General features: G+C 41.4%; 2 protein-coding genes across 3 annotated transcripts; both read right to left on the minus strand.

Moving 5' to 3' along the window:
• Window positions 1-2709: 2709 nt before the first annotated feature.
• On the minus strand, window positions 2710-9692 carry CLDN12 (claudin 12). Of its 2 annotated transcripts, none has more exons than XM_088654147.1 (3): window positions 9555-9692; window positions 7101-7167; window positions 2710-5520 (listed from the first exon to the last, which is right to left on the minus strand). In XM_088654147.1, exon 3 carries the CDS (start codon window positions 5500-5502, stop codon window positions 4765-4767), a length of 738 nt encoding a protein of 245 aa, XP_088510273.1. In that variant the 5' UTR covers window positions 5503-5520; window positions 7101-7167; window positions 9555-9692; the 3' UTR covers window positions 2710-4764. The 2 variants fall into 2 exon arrangements, with proteins under 2 accessions (XP_088510273.1, XP_088510272.1); XM_088654146.1 differs by having other exon boundaries at window positions 2710-5523.
• Window positions 9693-11484: 1792 nt separating this feature from the next.
• GTPBP10 (GTP binding protein 10) lies at window positions 11485-24439 on the minus strand. Its single transcript, XM_035129985.3, has 10 exons — window positions 24335-24439; window positions 23271-23464; window positions 23093-23184; window positions 22041-22185; window positions 18710-18783; window positions 18121-18173; window positions 15498-15605; window positions 13823-13900; window positions 12573-12696; window positions 11485-11946 (listed from the first exon to the last, which is right to left on the minus strand). Exons 1-10 carry the CDS (start codon window positions 24365-24367, stop codon window positions 11744-11746), a joined length of 1104 nt encoding a protein of 367 aa, XP_034985876.1. The 5' UTR covers window positions 24368-24439; the 3' UTR covers window positions 11485-11743.

Genomic DNA, 24439 nt, shown 5'->3' on the forward strand with positions numbered 1-24439 from the left:
GCGGAATTCTGTGACGCATTTCGTTTCTTATATCTATATGCCATCTTTTCCTCGAAGAAGCTCAAGAGGGTGCACGTGGTTCTCTCCCAATTTTATCCTCGCAGCAACCCTGTGAGGTAGATTAGGCTGAGAGGCAGTGGCTGGCCAACGCTCAACCATCATGTCTGAGTGCGGGTTTGAACCCTGGTCTCTCCGGCCATAATCCAGCGCTCTAACCATTACACCACACGCTGTCTCATTGTGTGGCTGGACTATAGTTTACAGTAGCCCCTGAAGTCAGTCTACATGGGAAGGTTGCCATTGGGCTCGGAATGTTTCTCCATCCCTTCTCTCGCTACAGTATAGTACAAACGTGTAATGGGACACCCACTTTCCTTTCCAGAACCCTTGTCTGCTTTGAAGCATTGACAAGAAATGTCACATGCATTTCATAAAACTGAAGGGTGAGTGTTACTAGTTTTTTTAAAGGCTGAAATCCCTCACTATGACTTACTTCCAAGTTGCAACTTAATGTGCACTTAACTTGTGCGCATTCAGCGCTTGGCATGAATAATAAAGGATGGAAAGGAGGTAGATGTCCAGGGGGGGAGGCTTTGGCAATGCCACCCACCATTGCACCCAATGTGTTTGTCTATACCAGGCATCTCCAAACTGCGAACCTCCAGATGTTTTGGCCTACAACTTCCATGATCCCTAGCTAACACGACCAGTGGTCGGAGAAGATGGGAATTGTAGTCCAAAACATCTGGAGGGCCGAAGTTTGGGGGTGCCTGGTCTATACAGTGTTTTGGCTTTTGGCACGATTCCCTGAATGTAATTGCCACATATGGTAAGTTGCGGGCTTACTGTATATTATTTGGACACCAGTGACCAATGAGTAGGACATGCTTTGTGTGCAGAGATAGTCCTGTTCTTATGTGAACTTTAGAGATCTGAGATCAAACATCCCCCCCCCCCGCCCCGGCCATAGACACATTATTTCCCACAATTTCCTTCTATTCCCACCCATTTTTACCCTCATAGTAATGGAAGGAGACATCTCAACAAACATGCTGGACTACACATTTCAGTTCCTGGGATCCCTCTTCAAGACTGCAGGTGTGGGTTCAGAATACTGCCACCTCATTTATAATGTTTGTCCTCACTGTAAATATGTTCCTTTGTAGTAAAATCTTAGATCTGCTGAATTAACTGGATGTGTCCCATTCATCTTATTTAGGCTTACTTCCCAGTAAATGTGTACAGTTAGGTACTGAAGTTTGCTTAGAGGGCAATCAAGCAGTTCATTGTACTAGAGAGCCCTGAGCTTTTATGCTCTCTGAACTGATCAATATTCAAAACTAGCTATAGAAATAAGCCACAGTTGCACAATACCATTTATAATTAAAAATACATACTTTCTTTTACAAAAAAAATGTAAACCATAAGCAAACATAACTAAATGCCAAAAGGATAATTCTATATTAGGCAACCCTGAAGAAATGGATAAATATTCATGCAGAACACAAGAACAGAGATGGAAAATTTGTTTTCTGTAACAAATATTGAAATTCACATTTTTCTCTTGGTACAAGCTAAACAAGATCAAAGTTTAAGAGACAGCTTACAACAATTAAAATAAAACCCACTGGCTTTTGCATACAGAAGCAGGATCATAATTTTTAATAGGTATGCATTTTTGGGTAACCTTGTCTTTAAAGGATAATGGACAACAGCTAATACATTTGGCTCGTGGCACCAATAAATAGTACCAGTCAAAAAGAAAACGTTAAGGCAAGCACACAACACAAAACTAAAAAAAAGTTACCAGTTTGAAAATACAAACATCTAGACTAAGTTTCTGTAGCAGATGGCTTTAAAACAAAAGGACCACATATAGAATTATGACTGAACCATGTAGTACTATCATTTGAAGCTCTCAGCATCATTCATGCAGAGTGGAGGCTGCCACCCCTCTTTTGCTGATTGAAACTTTAGATATAGCATAAGGTGTTGATTTTGGCTGCATCTCACAGAACTGCAGCAGAAAGCAGGAATCATATGAAATCAGACAGAGAAATCTTTCACTCAGTGGAGCTCTACTGGAGCAAGATTCCTGTGTCTGCTTTTAGGTAATTTGCCGTTCTGGGTGGCACAACCCATGCTGATCATCTGGAGAGGCTTTTTAAGAGTCAAGGGGACTTCAGTGGAAGGAAGTTTGGTTCTTCAAGCTGCCTTCCACTTGCACATCATTGGACACAAATCAGTGTTAAATCAAGAACTGGTACATTGGAAGGAAGGGAAGACAACGAAAGCTGCACAGCACATTTATAAGTTTCAAAATGCCTATGAAAGAATCACAGGATCTTCAACAAAACAAGCAAGTGGATATATAACCTCTGAAAAGGAAAGGAAAAGGGAAAGCAAATATTTCATTTTCTAGCATCATTGATATTATACCTCTGTCAACAACTGTACATAAAAGTTAAGGCCTGCCTCATACTTTGGGAATTCATCAATCACATGAGCGGTGAATGTTTGAAGCAAACTGAATTCACCACACATGGTGAATTTTTACATAGTGCAACTGCAAAGCACTTATCAAAGCTTTCAATTTCTACCTGTAAACAAATCAATAGGACACTGCTGTTCCTAATCCCCATAGACTTCAAAGTAGACATGTTTCAGTGAATCTTTGAATCAAAACAAAAACTCTCCTGTGACTTGGGATTGATCTACCTAAAATTTTAATCACAGTAAGCATCAATATGGAACACACCGCAGAAAGTGGGTTTTGAGGAATGCAAATTGTAAAACGAGATCCTGAGTTTTCTTCAGCTTAAGCTTCTGCTGCTTAAAGAAAAAGAGATTTTTTGCAGGCACCCAGTTCGAAAGGTGAAAAATTCTCTCTATAAATGGAATGTTGATAAGTGCTTTGTTTTGATCATATTTTTACACTTGCCTAACTATTTAAGAATATATAGCCCTAACAAACTAAGAAAACCAGGTTTTCCTTCATCTAAAACAAATGAGTAAAGGCGTGGATTCCAGAGTATGTTCAGAACCATTTGTGGATTTTTTTTTAAAAAAATAGATCAAACTACATGCTCCATAATTCTGAATACTTAAAACAAACCTTGATAGCTCAAACCTGCTAGTATTTTTTCATTATTCAAAAAGCATAAATACCAGCAAATGGGAAAAAATTACCTGAATACAGGCCAAATACCTGATTCCTAATGGATAGGGGGAAAGACCAAGGTCAGAGATGTAGAAGTCTGACCTACATGAAAAGCTACAGCACCAGATGTCCTTTAAAAAAAGTCAAGTCAAACACTGCCTCTAACAATAATCTCATCTTCAAAATTATTTATATAAAAATACTGTGAAATCACTAGCGCTACAATTAACTCTGAAACTGGCATTCAGGGGCCCATTTTCAATACAGTACAGCAAACCAAAAAAATAATCCTAGTTCAGTAACAAAGTCTAAAGCTCAAAGGACATTGCTAAGCAGACAATGAATACAGTGCAGCAGATTTCATTCAAACTTATAAGGTGTTTAAAATAATTCAGATTTTTTAAAAAGTTACAGCAACAGGAATTTTGGTCATCCAAAAATCCTTGTTATAAATAAATAACCCAGAAAGCCCAATATAACTATATATGAAAATAAAACAGCATTCTATGGCCCTATTTAAAGCGGTATCACTCCAGTTTAAAGAGTCATGGCTTCCTCCTGAAGGGAACTGTAGTTTGTTAAAGGTGTTGAGAGTTGTTGGGAGACCTCGATCCTGCTTTAAATGTCTAGTGCAGAGGAGACCTATTAATATAGATTTCTAGTAATGGTGAACTTTAGATAATTCCGAGACTATTTGAATTATCAGTATTGTACTGCGTAAAATTTAATTGTAAATGGATTCTGGTCACCTCTTATGTTTAAAAAGAGAAAGATGTAGCCTTTAAAAAATATCACCTAAACCTAAAAGCAAATGCAGGCTATGCTATTGCAATGGGGGAAATTATTACAATGAATCATCAAAATCCCTAAGTTTATCATTTTCAGAAAGTACAAAATGGCTATCTTTGAATGGCATTATTAAAATCTGGTTGTTTTAGATTAGGTGTAAATTTCTGGAAAGTCACAAATATTGTTGATGTTCACTTTTTGCTTTCAGTTTTTATTATAGTGAATAATGCTGCTTATATACATATTTCTTTTTATTTAAAAGTGATTCTTTTAATAATTAAACAAAACAAATGTTTCTAAATAAGCAAAAAACCAAAACAAAATGGCTATCGGTAAACATTGTTAAAGCCCAGTCATTTTTGAATGAGGTAAAAATTTGGACTGACAATAAGTACTTAAAAACGAAAGTTCTACTGGGTTACAAACACCAGCAGGCATGTTTTTTCAGTAGTACAATTCATGGAAGAAACTACCGTAGTTCAAAATATACAAAGCAAAAAGGTCCCAGTCTTTAATTTACCTATGAATTCACACACCACAAATTTTAATGAGAACTAGAAACTTGTGAACAGCTGCAATACCAAAACAAGTAGAATTCTATAATATTATGGCTCACTTACCTAACTACATTCCTATCTCTGCAGTATTCCTAGATAGAGAAATTGGAAAAGCTATCAAGTTACAATAGCAATTTTTTTCCCACCTAGCCTTGTAAAACATTTTTAGATGTCTTCGAGGGAATGGGGAAACACTTCGGCTGCAGTGCCTTGGCGAAGGAGAGAACGAGCAGGTGTTTGGCTTCTCCAGCTTATCATTTAGGAAGTGTGTGTAACAACAGGAATGTCAATTTCAATGGCAGAGTGGCGTGACCGTGCAGAATAAGGTTGGGAGGTATAACTATGCACACTGGGCGCATGAGGATACAGAGGCTGCCAGAAAGGGGAAGGAAGCGTTTTGCATGCACAATACCAAAGGAATAAGAGGATGGCTGTAAACAACAAGCCTCCTGCACTGGCAATGGCAATAAACACGGAGATGTCAAAGGAAAAAACTGGTTCGTATTTCTTGTTCAGTTCTTGGTTATGAAAGATGACCCAGATCGATGGCGTCAGGCAAATGACACATGCAAGAAGGAAGAAGAGGCCGGCCACAAGATGGCAGCCCGCACTGTTTATGAGACATCTGGCCTGCTTGATGTTGGGCACAGTGGTTATGAAGGCGGTATTGCACATGCCAATCAAACAGAGAAACAGAGCCAAGACAGTGGTTAACATGCTTATGGGGAGAGCAAACTGGAGGACGCGTAAATCCAGCTGGTCAACTGCTGTGTACCACTCAGTGTCGTAGATGACACAGTCTTTGCTGCCATCAAAACGAACACACTTAATCCAGAGCCCAGTGTACACGGTGACATTCTTTTCATTCTTGTTATAGGTGAAGAGTCGCATCTGTCTCCAGTTAGGCAGCAGTGCCGCGGCAATAAGTCCAGATAAGGCAGCTGTACCAGAAAGGAAGGCGAGGACTGTCGCGGCATGGACATCACGGCAACCCATCTTAGCCAACAAAAATGCCTCCTGGGGGAAAAAAAACCCTTTCCTAAGTCATCAAGATTTATTATCTGAATAGCTGCTTTTGCAATAATTTTATTGTTTTATTCTGTTCGTAAACCGCTGTGATAGTTTTAAAAAGAATCATAATCAATGAGTCTATAAATTGTATGAGATAAATAAATAGTAAAGAAATATTCTGATTGACCCATTTTTTCACCATGATAAGGGAGAAATGACTGACAGTCTTGAAATATAAATTAAACTGAAATCTGAAGAATGCACATTGGAGCTTGGGTTGTGCAGGAGGCTCTGCTCCAATGGGCCACTCTTATTAAATAATACTTTTATCGGAACCAGAAGCTACTTTGAGGTAAATAAGAAACAGCAGGCATAGCTGGTATAGCAAAGGGAATCCAGTGTACCTTGTCTGTCATTCCCCTAGGTTTTCACCAAACTATTTAGCTATGGTTAGGTTATAGCTAGGTTTCATGCTTATTTAATAATGTGTGTGAAGAGGGGAGGGACCCTGCAACCGTAATATGGAGTTTTGCATACTGATAAGGATCAAATTAGGTTGATAAAGATCTAAGCTGAGAATAAGTCTTTATATACACCAGCACTTATTATGTATGATCAGAGATTAATGTCTTAATATGCCTTCAATTGCATGTTGGGAGAAGCTCTTTTCTAAAGCAGCATTTCCCAAACATTTTCCGCTCGTGGACCATTTGAAATTTGCTGAGGGTATTGGTGGGCGACAATTATTTTCCTGCCTGGTGTAGCCATTGTGCTAGATCAGGCATCCCCAAACTGCGGCCCTCCAGATGTTTTGGCCTACAACTCCCATGATCTCTAGCTAAGAAGACCAGCGGTCAGGGATGATGGGAATTGTAGTCCAAAACATCTGGAGGGCCAAAGTTTGGGGATGTCTGTGCTAGATGTTGTTTGATTTTTAATTGTATTTGTATCTGCTTCTTCTTTTTTATATTGTGTATTTTATTGCAGTCCACAGAATTCAACTTGTAATAAAAATACAATACAATGCATACAACATAAAATAAGCAATACTGTACAAATAAAAATCACCACAAATATTTAAGGTGATTGATATGTCATCTCCCATCTTCAGTCAGAAATCCACAGACTGCCACAGACCACATGACTGAAACTCAACCAGATTTAACTTGTGGTGTAACCATTCCCATGAACAATATGGATTGATATAAAAGTTAGAGTTTGGAAGAAGATGCAGTTTTAAATATTTAAATCAGGGCTCCAGGGAAGGGGTGGGGGGAAATCCTGAGATTCAGAGAAATCTCTCTACAGTAAATGGATATGTACTGTAGTTGGATTTTAATTTTATTTTATTTTGTATTGGAAAAATCAAATAAAAAGTTTTTCAAAAAAATAGACCAGTTTGGGAACCCCTGTTCTAAAGGATTAGAACAGGCATCCCCAAACTTCGACCCTCCAGATGTTTTGGACTACAATTCCCATCATCCCTGACCACTGGTCCTGTTAGCTAGGGATCATGGGAGTTGTAGGCCAAACATCTGGAGGGCTGTAGTTTGGGGATGCCTGGCTTAGAAGAACAAACTTACCAAGAGATTTAACCAAATCCAGAATAACAGCAGAACTCTTGCAAGTAGTAGAACAATTCTAATAGTTCTAGGGGGGGAAACAACAAATTAATTCTGGAGAAAATACAACTACAACAGATACAACAAACTAGTCTTCCATTTCATAAAGCACTTCAAAACCCTTCATTATCATTACAATTAAAACAGGAGTGAATCACTCCTATAGAGATTGGACAGAAGGAACAGGAGCCAAGATGAATTCTTCAGCGTAACGTAGATGGAGCCAGCTTCCCAAGATCCAAAGCTCCCCTTATTGCACAATACTATACCAGTTTTTTACATAGGGGAATATTCAGTAATAGGTGACCTCACGGAAGGAAGAACTTCCCAAAGTGCTAAGCCTGTAGGAAGGAGTTCCATAAACACATCTTCATACTCAACTCTCCCCAAACTAAGATAGTGTTACATTTCTTCCTATGAGTTGTCAAAAGAGAAAAAATTGTTTGAACTATTAATTGCTATTTTTCCACCTTTGCTCCTCAATACCTATCCTAAGGGCACATGACAGTATTGCAGTACACTGCACCCAAAAGTCTTGTATAGATGAGTAATACTTTTTAATGAGATACAAGCCTGGTTCGGATCTTCTGCATGTGCAAGTCATTTATGTACAAAGGGAGGCTGCAGACTATACCCAAGGTGGTCAAATTCACATCTACGCTGTGCTTCTCATACACATGTAGGCAACACTCCAGGTGATCAGAAACCATATTTCTTCAGCATTCCTGACTGCGTGGACTGTTGCATATATGCACTGCAGACATGCACTTCAATGTGGATATGGTACAGCCTGCTACCCTCTGCATGTGAGATCTAACCTTAAAGATGAAAAGGCAATGCTTAATATCAACTTGTAAAAACATAGTACAGTTGCCAATCTTTATCTGGCAAGGTTCATGCATCTCTAACAGTTACACAAGAAGAAATGCAACAGGTGAAGTTTTTTCCCATCCCTTCAAAGCTGGGGAAGGATTTACAAGCTGAGCTTGGGTTTAATCACCATAAAGGTAAAGGGACCCCCGACTATTAGGTCCAGTCATGACTGACTCTGGGGTTGCGGCGCTCATCTCGCTTTACTGGCCGAGGGAGCCGGCGTACAGCTTTCAGGTCATGTGGCCAGCATGACAAAGCCGCTTCTGGCGAACCAGAGCAGCACACGGAAATGCTGTTTATCTTCCCGCTGTAGCGGTACCTATTTATTTACTTGCACTTTTGACGTGCTTTCGAACTGCTAGGTTGGCAGGAGCTGGGACCCAGCAACGGGAGCTCACCCTGTCGCACCCCACTGCACCACCCGTGTCCCTTAATCACCATAGTTCATAATTAAAAGGATGCAAGATCAATTTGAACCACAAATGATGAGCATTCATTCATTTATGTGCAGCATGAACGTGCCAATAACTGGGTCAACACTTGTGATAAGTGTATTTGAACATAACGTGCTGTTTATACTTGTTTTACTGTGGCCAGCATCTGAACTGTCACCTTCAATTATGGGTTATCACACTCAAGGAAGGTGAGAAGCCAATTGTAATCACTGTTTTGAAACCTTCAAAAACACTCTACAGAAACTATAAAAAGACAGTCACTTTTCTTGTGTTACTAATGATGACTAAAGAGATGGAACAACTCACAAGCAAGCCCCAGCGTGTGGGCTAAACTGTGACTCAGGGCATAATAAGTATCAAACCATTTGAAATAAGTAAGAAGAAAAAGTAAGACCACCTGGATCAGAACAAAGGTCTGTTCAATTGAGTGTCCACAGTGATCAAACACTAAGCACAAGCAGGACACGAGAACTCTCCCCTTTTGTGATTCCCAGCAATTGGTGAGGCATACAGACTCAAAAACCTGAGGGCTGCATGTAGCCACCATGAATAGCAGCCACTGGTAATTTTTTCTTCCATGAATATTTCTGATCCCCCTTTAAAACAATCTGAGATAGAAGCCATCACCATATCAAACAGGCTGCAGCAGATCCCACAAAATAACTATGGGTTGTTTGAAGAACCACTTCCTTTGCGCTGCCCGGAATCTCCTATTGATCGCCCCATGTTCGAGTGTTCACCCCAAACCAGAGTATCAGAGAAGAACCAATTCATACATTTATTTTTAAAGGCAATATTTCACGCCAGGTGTTTATATCTTGATGCCGTCGATCTTTAGGGTGTATTCTAATACTTATCTGGAGGTAAGCCCCATTGAACTCACTGAGACTTCCTTCTGAGCAGATATGCATAGGACTGTGCTGTTAAAATACATCTACTCCGAAGTAAATCCCATCTATTTCAATGGAAATTACACCTTACTGGTCCGTAGTGACGTATTATTCAAATGAAAACCAGCACCTCTGGAAGAAGCAATGGCTCACATATAAATAAATGCAGAAGGAGAGCCTGTCTCCATCGTACTCACCCCCTTCCCACGCTCGAGGGACTTAATTTTCAAGCATCCAGTTTCTCTTCCCCCTCTTGTTGACGCTAAGGATTCCCAGTATCGGCTTTTCAGGAAGCGGCTGCCTTTTCCAGGTGTGCCCAAAGGCTTCTGGGATTGTAGTCTCGGCCTGCAATGCTCTTCGTTTCACCTTCCTCTCTAAAGACTACAATTCCCAGGGATCACTCTTCCTACTCTATTGTTCCGGGTGCTTCCTCTTTCTGATTGTATTTCAAGTTGTTTTCTCCAGCTCCATCACGCGTTACTGGAAAGGAACTGATGCTGGAATAGGACACTGTATCTCTTCAGAGGCTTCTTGGTTATCAGTTTCCTCTTGTTGTAATTGTAATTATTTGTCATTAGGCGGTCCAATTATAAACGGAATGTAATTAATGAAATGTAATAACGATGTTTATTTTTGTATTATTGTAACTATTTGTTTTATTACTGTGGAATTTCCAAACGAAAGCATTTGTAAAAATTAAAAGGAGAATAAAAAATAATAAGTTGCATTACTGAAGTAAATGCATATTTCGACAATATTCTAATTTTCCTAGTTTCACCTGTATTCTCTGCCTCTCTTTTTAAGAACCATAGCTGCCAAGTTTTCGCTTTTCTCGCGAGGAAGCCTATTCAGCATAAGGGAAAATCCCTGTAAAATAGGGATAACTTGGCAGCTATGTTAAGAACTGCATGTCCAACTTTCCCCTAAAGCATAATAATGGATGCCTGATCTCAAAACTGTTTCCTTAAAAAGTCTCAGCTACAGCATTTTGAGAAGGCAGCTTATAAGACCTGGCTATCAGTATCCACCTGTGAGTCTAACCTGGAAACTAAAATCTGAAGCAGCAAAATAGCAGCCAAATTCCAAAGCACGAGATAACCAGCTAAGCACATTCCAAGGGGATGTGGCGTTATTATGCCCACCAGAATGTTTCTGATACAATTTAATGGGTGGGGAGAGAGAAGAGAGAGGATATGTTGGAAGCAACCCAGAGTGGCTGGGGCAACCCAGTATAAGCAATAAATTTATTAGTGTACTAACAATAATTCCCACCCTACAATACAATCTTACACCCACACAAGTAGAATTTCACTTGATGTAATCCTTTGGAACCCAGCTGCTAGCTTTCATATATATTATACACTACAGCATTCCAAACATGGTTTCATTGTTGTTGCTTTAAAAGCCTCATTTTCCTGTGATCTGTTTATTTTTAATGTGAAGGATGGTAGCAGCCATATTAGGTGAGGAACTGTGCAAGGAAGCTGGGGGGAAACCAGGACCAGTGCTATTTATTCCTGGGGCATCATTGCAGCAGATTATTCAGGACCCTATTAGGAAGCCATCCCAAAGCTGATCTGATTATGTGGAAAGAATCAGTGGCCTTTGCTTCCTTTCCAATTCAGTTGCAGCCATCTCTAATCAACCATTTTTAGTGTCCCTGCTCAAAAGAGGCGAGTTCAGTTTAATTTAGGCAGATATAATTTATTCTGATCAAGAATGTATAATTCCGTAGTGCAAAATTTTAGTTTTGTTTATCTTGGATTATCTATGGCTGTAGAAGTGACATTCACCATTTACATGTCTGATCCACCAGAAGGCATTCTTTGCCAGCCACTATGTTAATTTCCAGACCCCCCTTTTGCCAATGTTGTCTAACTCTTTTGTCTCTTCCCTTTTCCTCTGCTCATATTTGGGGCATCCAGGATAGAGACTATGTCACTGCCATGCTTCAATTTATCACTGCTACTGATAAATCACTTTATTAGTGATTTTAAATATTTCTGCCCAAAATATTTCAGGAAAGCGAACACATGTAGTTTTATACGTTCTTCTCTTCCATTGATTCAAGGATGCCACTCTTGAAATCTCTAGTAAACGATAACAAAAATAATACCTTATTACATCTTTATATAAAATTACATGTTTATTTACATTTTTTGAAATATATTCTACAATTAAGAGGTTTGTGCAACTTGAAGACTTGTTGTAAAAGATCATGATACACTTTTCTGTATTTTACAGAAACTGGAAAATAACATACTCTTTTCTTTTTGAAATGGTTGACCTGAAAGAGTGTGACTTGCCACAAACTCAGTTGTGTTCAGAGGCCTGCAAAGATTCATGTCTTAATATCATATAATAGTTTGTGTGTGTTAAGAAACTGCTATATTTCTGAGCTCCTCAGTGCACGAAGCTGCTGGTTCTGATAATCTTCAATCTTCTTCTCAGATTCTTCATCTAGTACTTTTCTTAAGCACATGATCAGTTCTTCAATTCCTTCACCAGAGTGTGCAGATATAGGGATGATCTCTTTGAAGTTGACAGTGACTTCTGGAATCATATTTTTTGGAAGAGTGTGCATATAATCTGAAATATATATATAATTAGAGTTACTATACATAGTATAAAGGCAGTATAAAATTTGCTATGGATGGGTATCAGTTAAATACATGCATGATGTAATAGCAGTAGCAGAGTTGTTTGAAGATATTCCAATCCAAGGAAGTCAGGGTACTTGGTTTTTGGACTGTGCCAAGATGTTAGGAGAGGACAACAGATGTGGCTGTTGGCCCAGACTTCCTAACTGCATTTACTGACAGAAAAGATGCCTGGCTTGCATTCCATTCTTCTTCTAAGGCTCTTATCTGCTGGATAGCTCAGTTGGTAGAGCATGAGTCTCTTAACCTCAGGGTTATGGGTTCAAGCCCCACATTGGGTGAAATATTCCTGCATTGCAGGGGGCCAGACTAGATTGACTCTCACAGTTCCTTTCAACTCTACAATTCTATGACACTAGCATTTTAGCATCATTACAGTTCTAGGCTAGTATGAAAGACAAGATAGCTTGGTTATAGTGTATTTTACTTTAAAATACAACCAGTATACTGAAAAATGTTTCTTCTTTTGCAGTAATGAAAACTCACTACTTGCTACATACCAAAGATATGTGAATATGTTATCTTAAAAAAGGAGCTGCACAGTAAGTATCTCACCTTGAGGATTCCGCAGCTGTTCCATAAACTCATTTAATTTTTCTCGCGCATTGGGCAAATCCATTTTATTAACAGCCAGAAGTGCAGATTTAGTTCGAAGTTCTTCTTTATATAGTTCCAGCTCCTGCGACATAAGTCCAGTTTCCATTTGTAAAATATTGCCATTGAAAGTATTTGGCTTTATACAAGCCATTTCATTTAACTCTTAATTACTACACAATACATATGCAAACTAAAGCAGGGCCACATTCCCTTTTAAACAGCCTTTCAAGACCACATGACAGGGGTGAGCAGGCCCAGAGGCAAAATCAAGGGGAGCAATGAAGGTACATTTAAACTTTCACACATTACTGATTACTACCGTCTACCATGTGTACACAATAATAACACACAACCACAATTTAAATAGAAGACGTGACTGCATCACGTGACTGGCTTCTCCCTCCTGTCCTAGATGGCTTCCTAATGGAGCTGTTTCCAGAGGAAGAACTGTGAGGGGAGAAAGACTCTGCTTGCCATCAGGGGGTAGTTGGTTTCATCTGTGATGCCCTACCCCCAGCCCGAGGAATAATAATAATAATATGTTATTTATACCCCACCCATCTGGCTGGGTTTCCCCAGCCACTCTGGACGGCCTCCAACAAAGATTAAAAATACATTAAAACATCAGTAATTAAAAACTTCCCTAAACAGGGCTGCCTTCAGATGTCTTCTAAACGTCAGATAGTTGTTTATCTCTTTGACATCTAATGGGAGAGGGCGTTCCATAGGGCGGGGGCCACTGAGGAACCTTCAGAAGGGAGTTGTTGCCATGGGCATTATGTGAACACATAGTTTTAATGAGCTGAATAGAGTAAAAAAAGTATGAGTCATGGGTGTGTGGAGTGTGTGTATGAACTTAACCGTGCTTTTTTTTTTGACTGCTATTTTGTTGATGTTGTTAATATTGTTTTCTAGATTATAAATGCTGCAGTGAGTTATTAATCATATAACTTGCTTTGATTTAGATGCTTAGCTGATTTTTTTAGTTGTTTTGTTAACAGAGCTTTATAGGTTGTAATTGTTTCACTGATTATTTGTTAATTATTCTATATTATTTATGTTGTATTTGTTTGTAGCTTGTAGCTTTAATAGGTGTGCCATTCAAATAAATATTTCAAATCAAATCTTAATTAGGTCTCTCATGTCAGAACATGCATGTTGTAATATGCACAAATCATGCCTGTATATAAAAGAATCAGTACACTTACCTTTGCAAGTAGTATTACAGTTTCAAAGGCTGTTCTGAATGGGTTTGTAGGAGAAAGCTGAAACCCAGCTACATCAACCTGAAAGATCGACATATTTTTTTAAAAAAATGCTTTCTCACATTATTATCCTTCACTTTCCAAGAGACCATGAAGATGACAAGCAGCATGGGAGTGATGGCAGTGAGGTGGCTGTTATACACAACCCCCCCCCAATAGCATCCTTTCTGCTATATATTAACAGTTTCCAATTCACAGAAACAATCTGTTTGCTTAGTTTTATGTGTTCTATTACTGTTTCTCCTCCGCTGCCTTGCGAGATTTCTTCGAGAGAAGAGGAGGCTAAGGAATAAACCCTACACAAATCAGGAGTGGAGTCCCTAAGACATTTAGGTGGCATCTTGTATGCTTCCTTCTGGCAACTCCCGCAGTCAAGCTGGTGCCAAACATATTGCTGTGTTTTCCTTTGGACCACACCAGCAAGGCTGAAAGAGGTGGGGTCTTGTGACACCCCAGGACCTCCATACACACTGCCCAGGGAGGTCGCTTCGGTGCTGCTAACACAGAAGTTTGACTTCATCCCCCACAGGCACACTCCACTGTCTGTCGAGACAGACAGAAGCCAACATAAATTACTGTCACTATATATGCATTCCATAGCAAGCCTGATGTTGCTTTTGGCTTATTCAAGATCAGGGGTGGGGATCCAAAACTGAATCAGTTTCCTGATGTTGCTAAAATTTACTTGCCAAAACTGCAAAGGAAGCAGTGGGAGTGCAGAGTCTTCCTTTGTTCCTTTGCAGCTTGAATTTGGCACTTTCCAAATTTGGCAGCTTTTTCTTTGCTAAGCAAGGCAACAGAAGAGGGTGCCAAATTCAAAAAGTCCCGAACTGGAAAGGCATTCCAGTCCAACACCTGATTATCATGTGATGGAAGGTCATGGACTAATGTGTGTGTGTGTGTGTCCCCACAAACTACCCATAGGCCTGAGGTTTCCCCAACCACACCCCAAATATCCCCATTTCCATTTACTAGCTATGTGATGAATTTACTACAAAGGGTAAAGAATATACCACAGTGGTAAAGCACATGATTTGCATGAAGAAGGTCCCAAGGTCAATCCCCAACATCTCCAGGTAAGGCAGGGGAAGACTCATGTGTGAAACCCTGTATCAATGCTCTGACTTGGTATAACAAAGCTTCCTACAATTGCTTGCTCTTTCCGAGTCATCTGAAGACCTGGTGAAGATCAGGTCACATTGGCTAGCAATTTATTTCAGTAGAAATATATAATCATGACAAATCTGAACTGGTTCCCAACAGCTGCATCTGGCGGTTCTTCATCAAAATGGATTGCTCATAGGTATTCTCATAGAATTACAGAGTTGGAACGGACCCTGAGGATCATCTAGTCCAACCCCCTGCAATGCAGGAGTATGCAGCTGTCCCTTATGGGAACCGAACCTGCAACCTTGGTGATGTCAGCACCATACACTTACCAACTGAGCTATGCAGTTATCCATGTTACATGTTAAATTTTCATTTATAATATTAGCAAAGCTATGGCATAATGTAATGAACAGGCACCCCCAGGTTTCTTCTTCGGCAAAACAAAGCCTAAATTAAAAGCAGACTTTAAAGATGTCAAATAAAAAGCTAAGCTACAGCATGTCCTTACAACAAAGAGGAGCTGTTTGGTTCTTTCCACATGTTTCAGAAACTTGTGTCCTCTTCCTTTATTTTCATGTGCACCTTCAATCAGTCCTGGAAGATCAGCAACTGTGATCTAGGAGGGAAAGAAAGATTAGACTTTCGCAAAAGATCCCATCATCATTTGGGTCGCATCAATTTTTAAAAAATGGTTACAGCATCTCCATTAGAGACCAATGGCTTGAATTAGGCAAGAAGCCTTAACTACTAGAAGAGACTGAAAGTGGCATGTTATCTGGCTAAAACAATGAAAAAACTATATGAAGACTCCCTCATATATCTAGAACCAAACTACATTATGGAGCAGAACTCCCCCCTTCATAAGTCTTCAACTAACCTTTATTTTGGGGGTGGGGTGGGCAGAACAAAATGAAGTATTGCAGTCATGAGCCGGATACAAGTTTTAATCAGTCACATAAATGTAACCCACAGTTTTGCAGAAACTAGTACAGTGGTACCTCGACTTACGAACGACTCGACAACCGAATTTTTCAACTTCCGAATGGGGGTAATGGCCACACGCTTACGAATGTCTCAACATCCGGAAAAAACCGTGGCGGTTTTAGGCAGGGATTTTTCGACTTACGAATTTTTCCATTTTCAACGCATTCCTATGGGAAATCGAGTTTCCAATGGCGTTTTTCGACTTACGAATTTTTCGACTTACGAAGGTGTCTTCGGAACAGATTAAATTCGTAAGTCAAGGCACCACTGTAATTGCAAGTCAATTAATTATTGACCCCGCCCAGAAAAAAACAGACTAACGTGACCACAGCAAGTGAGTTTGTATTCTTGCTGCAGGATCAAAATTTTCCCCTTTGAAAATGTTTTCTCCAACCTTAACACTAAGTTTCCATTAGAATTATCTGATTTAAAAGTAAGCTTCTCCTCCACACTGAAATATGTGTTTTGGAAGGCTGTGAATGAGGCATGGCTTGCATGTTCCTTCTCTTCTCTTGTGTGCAGCGTTTCCTTCTCCTGTTTAGCACCACCCATAGTTTGCCACTTCTACACATATTTTCTGATTCTGGTTGTGAGGGGAAACTCTAGCCATAATTTCAGCAGTAGCCCATGTGGTGGTGCACAGCCATCATCCTGACCCTGCAATCTCTGCAGCTTACTTGGAAAGGGCTGGAACAGGTAAGCTGACTTCACTGCAGCTCTGCCTCCAACGCCACCCACAAGTCTCATCCAGGTAAGTTGCAGTGATGCCAGAACTGGGGGACAGCTCCGCACAGGCCACTACTGCATAGTTTACCAATTGAAGAGGGAACATGCAAGCATGCAATTCATTAGTAACCCTCCAAACTATGCTTCGGGCTTGAACCGTTACTTGTATGAACACAGCATGCTCATTTGGGTGCTTATTACCAATAAACACCAGGCTTGATCTTCTAAGCTATCTAAGAAGTCAAGGGAATATTTTCGCATATTCTGAGAAGTGAAGGGTGTTCCGCACTTTGAAGAATCAAGCAATTATCAAGTAATTTGCAAGACAAAACTTGACATATATTACATTTTGGGTGGTGGGGGATAAGGATCAAAATTGTTTCCCATCAATTCTAATTTTATGCCTGCTATGGTAAAAAAAGGCTGCTAAAAACTACAATGCTTGTTTATATATTCGTTTCATAAAATTTATACACTGCTTGATTGTAAAAAACAAACAAACCCTCCAAGCAATTTGAGTCTTGTACAGATGCTTAATGTTATTTTGAAGTTCTTTTAAAGTACAGGGGGCAAATATAATCTTTAGCAGTAATGCTACAATTTTTATCCATGTAATACACTTTATTTAGAGAAAGATTAAAGCATCGTCAGACAAGCCCTCTACACCCTGGTTCCAGGAAGGAGAAAAAGCACTTTTACTCATTTCGCATCTGTGAACTCCGTTGTTGCACTGATGTCATCAAACACCTCTTGATAAAATGCTTTCATCTTATGTCTTTGATTGCTCTCATGTGCCAGCTAGAGTTCTACACATCAAAGTCAAAATTAGGTTGTGTGCAATCAAAAGTTTGGAAAACTCATGTATGAACATGGTCCTCAATTCTTCATCAAAACTTAGTAGCATGGATAACGGACCTCATATTTGGAAAAAAATAATCTTTCTGAACAAACACAGGCAATTTTAAAAAATATTTTAACAGGCCTATGTTTAGTACTGGTACTCTACAGTAGATAGATCACTCTCAGCTGCTGAACAGCAATAAATAATGCCACATGGAGCATTATTTTAGGTAATGCCACATGTTACAGTATTTAGTACAGTATTGTAAAGCTGAGAGTGGTCTAATGGGTCACACTTGGTGTCCAGCCTCTCTCAATGTTGAAAGGGTTGTTTATCTGGACACAGATATTGCTTAAGACAGACAAAGCCATCTGAAGGAAATATATTGAAACTGAAGGAGCATGGATGTCAGACCCATCTCAGGCTACCACCGTTTCTTAGAAAACAAGTTAACAGCCTGCTCTCATGGAAGTATAGGTGTGGGTTTATAAGTTAAGAAAATTGGGGTCTCATAACGTAACCAAAAAACGATTTCTCCACAATCACACCTTTAATGCAGATCTTACTTTTGGAAACCAACCTGTTTAAAATCAGCATACTTGACTGTTCCAAGTTCAGGTTTTATCGTCGTAACTGTGGAAAGTAAGGAAAAGTGAGCCCTGTTTTGTGATGTACTTTGGAGTTTTACCTCTGCCTTGTATGCCCAACACACTTGTTTACTCTCAGTCAAAAGATGGAACACTCTTGCTTTCTCAGAAGCAATCTCTTGAATACTAGACAGGCAGTGATAGCAGAAGTCCTTCCCAAACATTTAAAGTTGCTCACATCAGAAGTTACATAGAAAACTGACTGAAGAGAAATTCTTATTAAATACTGGAAAACACTTGAAGACAGTATCATAGTTTTCCGCAATTATATCCTGAAAACTTGGTAGTTGAAAGACTGAGCTCTCATTCAGGAGGGGTAGTTCATCTACAGACAGCCTCTCCCCATACTCAAGATCTGTCTCACAAACATACACATGCCTGTCCCAGCGCATTGCAAGAGACTGTTGTCAGAGATAGGGGGAAGATGGCCCTTAGAGTCAAAGTGTTTCTGTTACAAGCTTTGATCTAGAGACATTTAAGATCAGGGTGCAAACACTGATACATGGACAATTAATTACTTACAGGCATAATCTGCTATCTGAGGTGTAGCATGAGAAATCTTTGTTAGCAAAGAGGATTTTCCTGCATTTGGAAATCTGGGTGGGGGGAAAATGAAAGAATTTCTATTTAATGTTCTTATCAGTATGTAGTTGACAGAAGAATAAAACCACTTCCAATTTTTAAAATGCATTTTACTCAAGTGAATTTTGTTTAAAATGAAGAGGAAACGTCTTAGAAGTGGGCTACTCTGAGGGTGGAATAGATTCCATACATACTAGAAAAAGCACCAAGGACAAAAGCTGCCTTTCAATGCTAATTTCCCCCCTTAAAGTCAATCAAACTGTGCCCCAAATATGTATTTAGCCAATGTTCCTATAAGTCCCTAACAGAACTAAATGCTGTATACTCACAATGGAAAGAAACCACCTTATATTACAGGGAAGACTGAGTTGACAGGATTGTTATTTGGGGGGGGGAGCAAAAAAACCCCCCTGCTTTGCTATTCTTCCCCCCACCTTCCAATAATCTGGTTCCTTTTTATTTTTAAGTACGGTAAGTCTCAAAAGAAGTACACTCCACATTGTGCAACTGTTTAAGCTTTTAAGCACCATTTTGCAAATATGCATTTATGAAAAAACATTTGCTCCGTTTTCACATTCTTAATGATTATAACCAGAAAAGGACAAAAACCAGTAATAGAATAAATACTTTGATACCTTACATTGGACTAATGAGATAGGGGGAGGGTGCTCTTTCAAGATACTATTGGAGTAATGGCAATGCCCTCAAGAGTCATTTCAAAAGTTATCATACTTCTTCAGGAACGATTTTATTAGATCAGAAGTAGCTGTACTCCCTTTGAAATGTATACAGGGATGCTGTCTGACTTTCAGTGTATCTCAGCCTAATGTTCCTCAAATCTTTTTCCATGTCTGTGATCTAATGATAAAGCACTTATGTACATACTGAAATATTTAAAAAAAACACACACACAACTCAGACTGAGATCAAAAGAACAAGCTTTCAGAGACTCACTCAACAACTGAGTAAAATAAACCACAGGTGTTTCCATGACTCCCTAGAAATTATTCTTTCTTTACCTCACCTAGAACAAGGGGGCAGGGAAACAAACCACCCTGAAATTTGAAGTAGAGTGGGTGGGAGAGTTAGACAGATATCACAAAGGCAATAGTATTTATGTGACACTGTTTTGAACACCCCCCAGTTTCTTATACAGCTTCCATTTGCTGTTGGGCAAAGCCTGAATAAAAGTTCAACTTCACACATTAAACCAGAAAGAAGTCAGGCAAGACCTGCAACTGTACAGTGGTGCCTCGCTAGACGAAATTAATTCGTTCCACGGGTCAATTCGTGTAACGAATTTTTCGTCTAGCGAGTCCCGGTTTCCCATAGGAATGCATTGAAACTTAATCAATGCATTCCTATGGGCTCCGGGGGACTGGCGGCAGGGAAGGCAGGCAGGCAGGCGCTTGCTCTCTTGCCTGCCTGCCTTCCCCACCGCCTGTCACACGAAGATCGGCGGGCACTGCTTGCCGGGGCTTGTCAACCCCGGCAAACAGCGCCCACCGATCTTCGGATCTGTGTTGTGTGACAGGCGGGGGTGGGGAGAAAGCGGAGGATCGTTCCTCCGCCTTTCCCCCGCCCCGTCTGTCACATGAAGATCGGCGGGCGCTGCTTGCGGGGCTTGTCAACCCCGGCAAACAGCGCCCACCGATCTTCGGATCTGTGTTGTGTGACAGGCGGGGGTGGGGGGAAAGCGGAGGATCGTTCCTCCGCCTTTCCCCCGCCCCGTCTGTCACATGAAGATCGGCGGGCGCTGCTTGCGGGGCTTGTCAACCCCGGCAAACAGCGCCCACCGATCTTCGGATCTGTGTTGTGTGACAGGCGGGGGTGGGGGGAAAGCGGAGGATCGTTCCTCCGCCTTTCCCCCGCCCCGTCTGTTACATGAAGATCGGCGGGCGCTGCTTGCGGGGCTTGTCAACCCCGGCAAACAGTGCCCCCCGATCTTCGGCTCTGTCCCCCGAAGCGCTACGCCTCGGAGAAGCAGGCAGGGAGACGGCAACAGCCTGCAGCTTCCCGGGCTGTTGCCATCTCTCTGCCTGCTTCCCCGAGCTGAAGCGCCTGGGGGGACGGAGCCGAATTGCGGCGCGGGGGGGGGGCTTTTTGCCGTTTGCCTTCCCCGAGCTAAGGGGGAGGCAAACGGTGAAAAGCCCCCGCCACGTCGCAATTCAGCTCCGGGACTGGCTTGGCGGTGGCGGGAAGAAGGGGAAGAATTCCTCCCCTTCTTCCTGCCACCACCAAGCCAGTCCGCAGCGGGGGCTTTTCGCCGTTTGCCTTCCCCCCCAGGGGGAGGCAAATGGCGAAAACCCCTGCCACACCATACTTCAGCTCGGAGACTCACTTGGCAGCAGCGGGAAGAAGGGGATCCTACGGGGCTTGAGGCATTTGGCTCTGTTGGGCGGGCGGAGGGAGAAGCGGAGGATCGGATCGGTCCTTCGCTTCTCCCTCCCCCCGCCTGACAGAGCCGAACTACGGCGGTGCGGGGGCTTTTCGCTGCCTGCCTTCCCCAAGCCAAGGGGAAGGCAGAGGGCAAAAAGCCCGCGGCTGTGCGGGGGCTTTCACCCTGCCGCACTTTAGCTCCGTCCTCTGGAGCCGAAGCAGCGCAGTGTGAAAGCGAAAAGCCCCTGCACCGCCGCGCTTCGGCTCCAGGGGGTGGAGCCAAAGTGCAGTGGTGTGGAGCGTTTTGCCGCCTGCCTTCCCCAAGCCAAGGGGAAGGCAGGCGGCAAAAAGCCCTGGCAACTTCTCGCTACACGGTAGACTTTGCAGTCGGAGGTTCATTTTTCTATGGCCACGCTTCGCAAGACGAAGCGGCAGCCATAGAAAACTTCGTCGTCTTACGAGGCAACCTCCGATCGCAAAATCCATTCGTCTAGCAAAAAATTCGTCTTACAGGGCATTCGTTAAGCGAGGCACCACTGTAATTACATCATGCATTGCAGGGATTTTATTCCCAGGGGGAACTCACAGGAACTCAGTTCCGGCACCTCTCTGGTGGGTGCCATTGCCATTATAAGAGAAGGGGGGAGCTGTTTATGGTGAGTTCTCGTACTTCTTTTTCTAGAAAAACAGCACTGATGCCTTATGACAATAAAGTTACAATAGGATAATCTGGAGGAAGGATAACTGACTGTATGAATAACATTCCCTAAACTTGAATATGCCTTAATGTGGATGTAGTACAGACATGGATATTTCTAGTACAAGGGCATTTACTTCAATATATAAATATGAACATGACTCCAGAGTGCAATTTTCAGGATCAAAGACTTACCCAACCAAGCCAACATCTGCTATAAGTTTGAGATCAAGGTGAATCATGAGCCTTTGACCTTTGGAGGGCAAGAAATTTGTCGCCAAGCATCCACCAACACCTCCTCGTGCCACCAACAACCTGTCTTTTGCTCTGTCAAGTTCACCTAAAAATAAAGATACAGAAGTTCTTGGAAATAATGGCTTTTTGCAAATGTTCTATTTGTTTCCAATGACACAGACATTTCTTTCAACTTGCCATTTACATTTTAGCACTCATCTGAGACTGAGCACCACTGGACACAGTGGTTAAATGGTCACAAAATGTGGGAAATGTTTTTGAGACTTCGTGGTGAGTCCTGAAAAAGGTCTCACCCAGCTGTCGACTTTTTTAAATGATCAACATGGCTACGCTGCCTTCACTTTTTACTTCCAAAAGAAATACAGGGTTCTGTAAGTGAACACACATAAATCAAGGCAAATATACCACCTTAATCAAAATCTATTAAACTGCTTCTGAGAATTATCAATTAACTGTTCCTGGATGTCTGCCAGTGCATCTATGCCTTCACCACCTGCACATGCCAGCCAAATGTTTATTGAAATGCGAGCCAAATTCTAAGTTTGTGCTGTTGCACAGACTCGGTAGAAAGTAAACAGCAACTGACAGTGCAATCCTAACCATGCCTCTTCAGAAGTAAGTCCAATTAAACTCAATTGCAGCTTATTCCCAACTACCTGGGAGTAAACCAATTTAAATTCAATGATATTTTCTTCCAAGTAGACAAGGCTAGAACTGCGATCTAAGCCATGATTTGCTCTCTCAGAAAAATAATACATCTGAGGTACAGTCTTCAATATATTCTGGGTGAATTGGAGGGGAAGGCTTATGGTACTAAATTCTTGCCAAGTGCCATAGCTGTCAAGTTTTCCCTTTTCTCGCGAGGAAGCCTATTCAGCATAAGGGAATTTCCCTTTAAAAAAGGCAGAACTTGACAGCTATGCCAGGTGCACAGTTGATATGTTTTCTGATCCTTTACAGTAACAAAAGATGACAAACTAAAACATCCTTACCAATCACTTTCCCATGATCCGTTGTGACAGATATTCCTTGAGGCACATTCACTTCACAATCTTCTCCCTTAGCACCTTTCAGTGTAGCAAGACTTGTGGGGAGCAAATATATATATATATATTACAAGACTGCTGTAAGCTGGATCACACACATTCTCAATCCATGAAACATGCTCACCTACTGTTGGCTCCTGTTCCTGCTACAAACCGTTTGCCTGGATATCGATCTTTAAGTCTCTTCAATGTCATTTTCTTTTGAGCTACCAACCAGACGTCACCGCCTTTCCCACCTTCCCCACCTAATCGAGGATGGCCCATTCCGCCAGTTCCTCCTTTCACATAGATCCTAAGGTCATCCATAAACCTGCCATACTGCAAGAAAAAAAAAGTATTAAAACACTGCCATTTCATATTTACTAGCAATTTGTTAATCATTATGAAAAGTAGGGGATGCAACCCGCTGTGAGGCTACTATGAATGAGACCTAGTGCACCCATTGTCTTTGTTCTCATCTCAAAATGCAGTACTTTACTTTCCCCATAGTGATAAATGACAACTATGAGGTTATATAAGAACAAGTACAGCAGGTGCAGGGACGCAGGTGGCACTGTGGTCTAAACCACTGAGCCTCTTGGGCTTGCTGATCAGAAGGTCGGCGGTTCGAACTCCCATTGCTTGGTCCCAACTCCTGCCAACCTAGCAGTTCGAAAGCACGCCATTGGCCATGCATGCTAGGGCTGATGGGAATTGTAGTTCAGCAAGATCTGGAGGGCGAAAAGTTCCAGATCCCTGAAATAGAGGGATGGTGTCTAAACCTGCTTCCTGTCCTTGGTGTCACTGATAATTAAGGCAGAACCCATCTGAATAGTCCCATCCTAAGACATGCACAAAGAAAGAAGAACCTGCAAACAGTGAAGTCTGAAAGGAAACTGTCTATGACAATTTGGTGCAAAGATATGCAAGATGGATGCAGGACTGTAGATTTTTTAATTTGCCATTATGTAAAGTTTAATAATAATAATAATAATAACCACCAAGAATTTAATCCAAGAAGGGCTGAAGAGCTTCCTTCCTTTGTACTGAGGATTAATTATCGGGATAAGGGAAGTTTTTGTCACTGGACCCACGTCCCTGCAGCCAAATATTCAGAGGTGCACGGGGCCCCTCCTAAGCCGCCCCCGCCCAGCGGAACCGGCGCCCCATAAGGCTGAGGGGAAAGAGCTGCTTTGGCGGCGCACTAACCTCCCTCAGGAGGGCTCGGCTGAGCCGCACCATGCTGGTGACCAGCGGACGCAAATAGGATTCCTTCAGCGGAGGCTTGGGCGCATGCAGAGCCAGGGAAGCAGC

Source organism: Zootoca vivipara, chromosome 11 (assembly GCF_965207765.1).
Source record: "Zootoca vivipara chromosome 11, rZooViv2.hap1.1, whole genome shotgun sequence".
In the NCBI taxonomy this organism is placed as follows: domain Eukaryota; kingdom Metazoa; phylum Chordata; class Lepidosauria; order Squamata; family Lacertidae; genus Zootoca; species Zootoca vivipara.

Bases quoted from the DNA above. Each gene is read 5' to 3' on its own strand.
- CLDN12 (XM_088654147.1), bottom strand. From the start codon at position 5,502: ATGGGTTGCCGTGATGTCCATGCCGCGACAGTCCTCGCCTTCCTTTCT.
- GTPBP10 (XM_035129985.3), bottom strand. From the start codon at position 24,367: ATGGTGCGGCTCAGCCGAGCCCTCCTGAGGGAG. The intron at 23,185-23,270 runs GTGAGCATGTTT...GCTCCCCACAAG, and splicing joins GGAACAGGAGCCAACAGTAG to TCTTGCTACACTGAAAGGTG. The intron at 15,606-18,120 runs GTTGGTTTCCAA...TTTCCCTCCTAG, and splicing joins AGTATGCTGATTTTAAACAG to ATCACAGTTGCTGATCTTCC.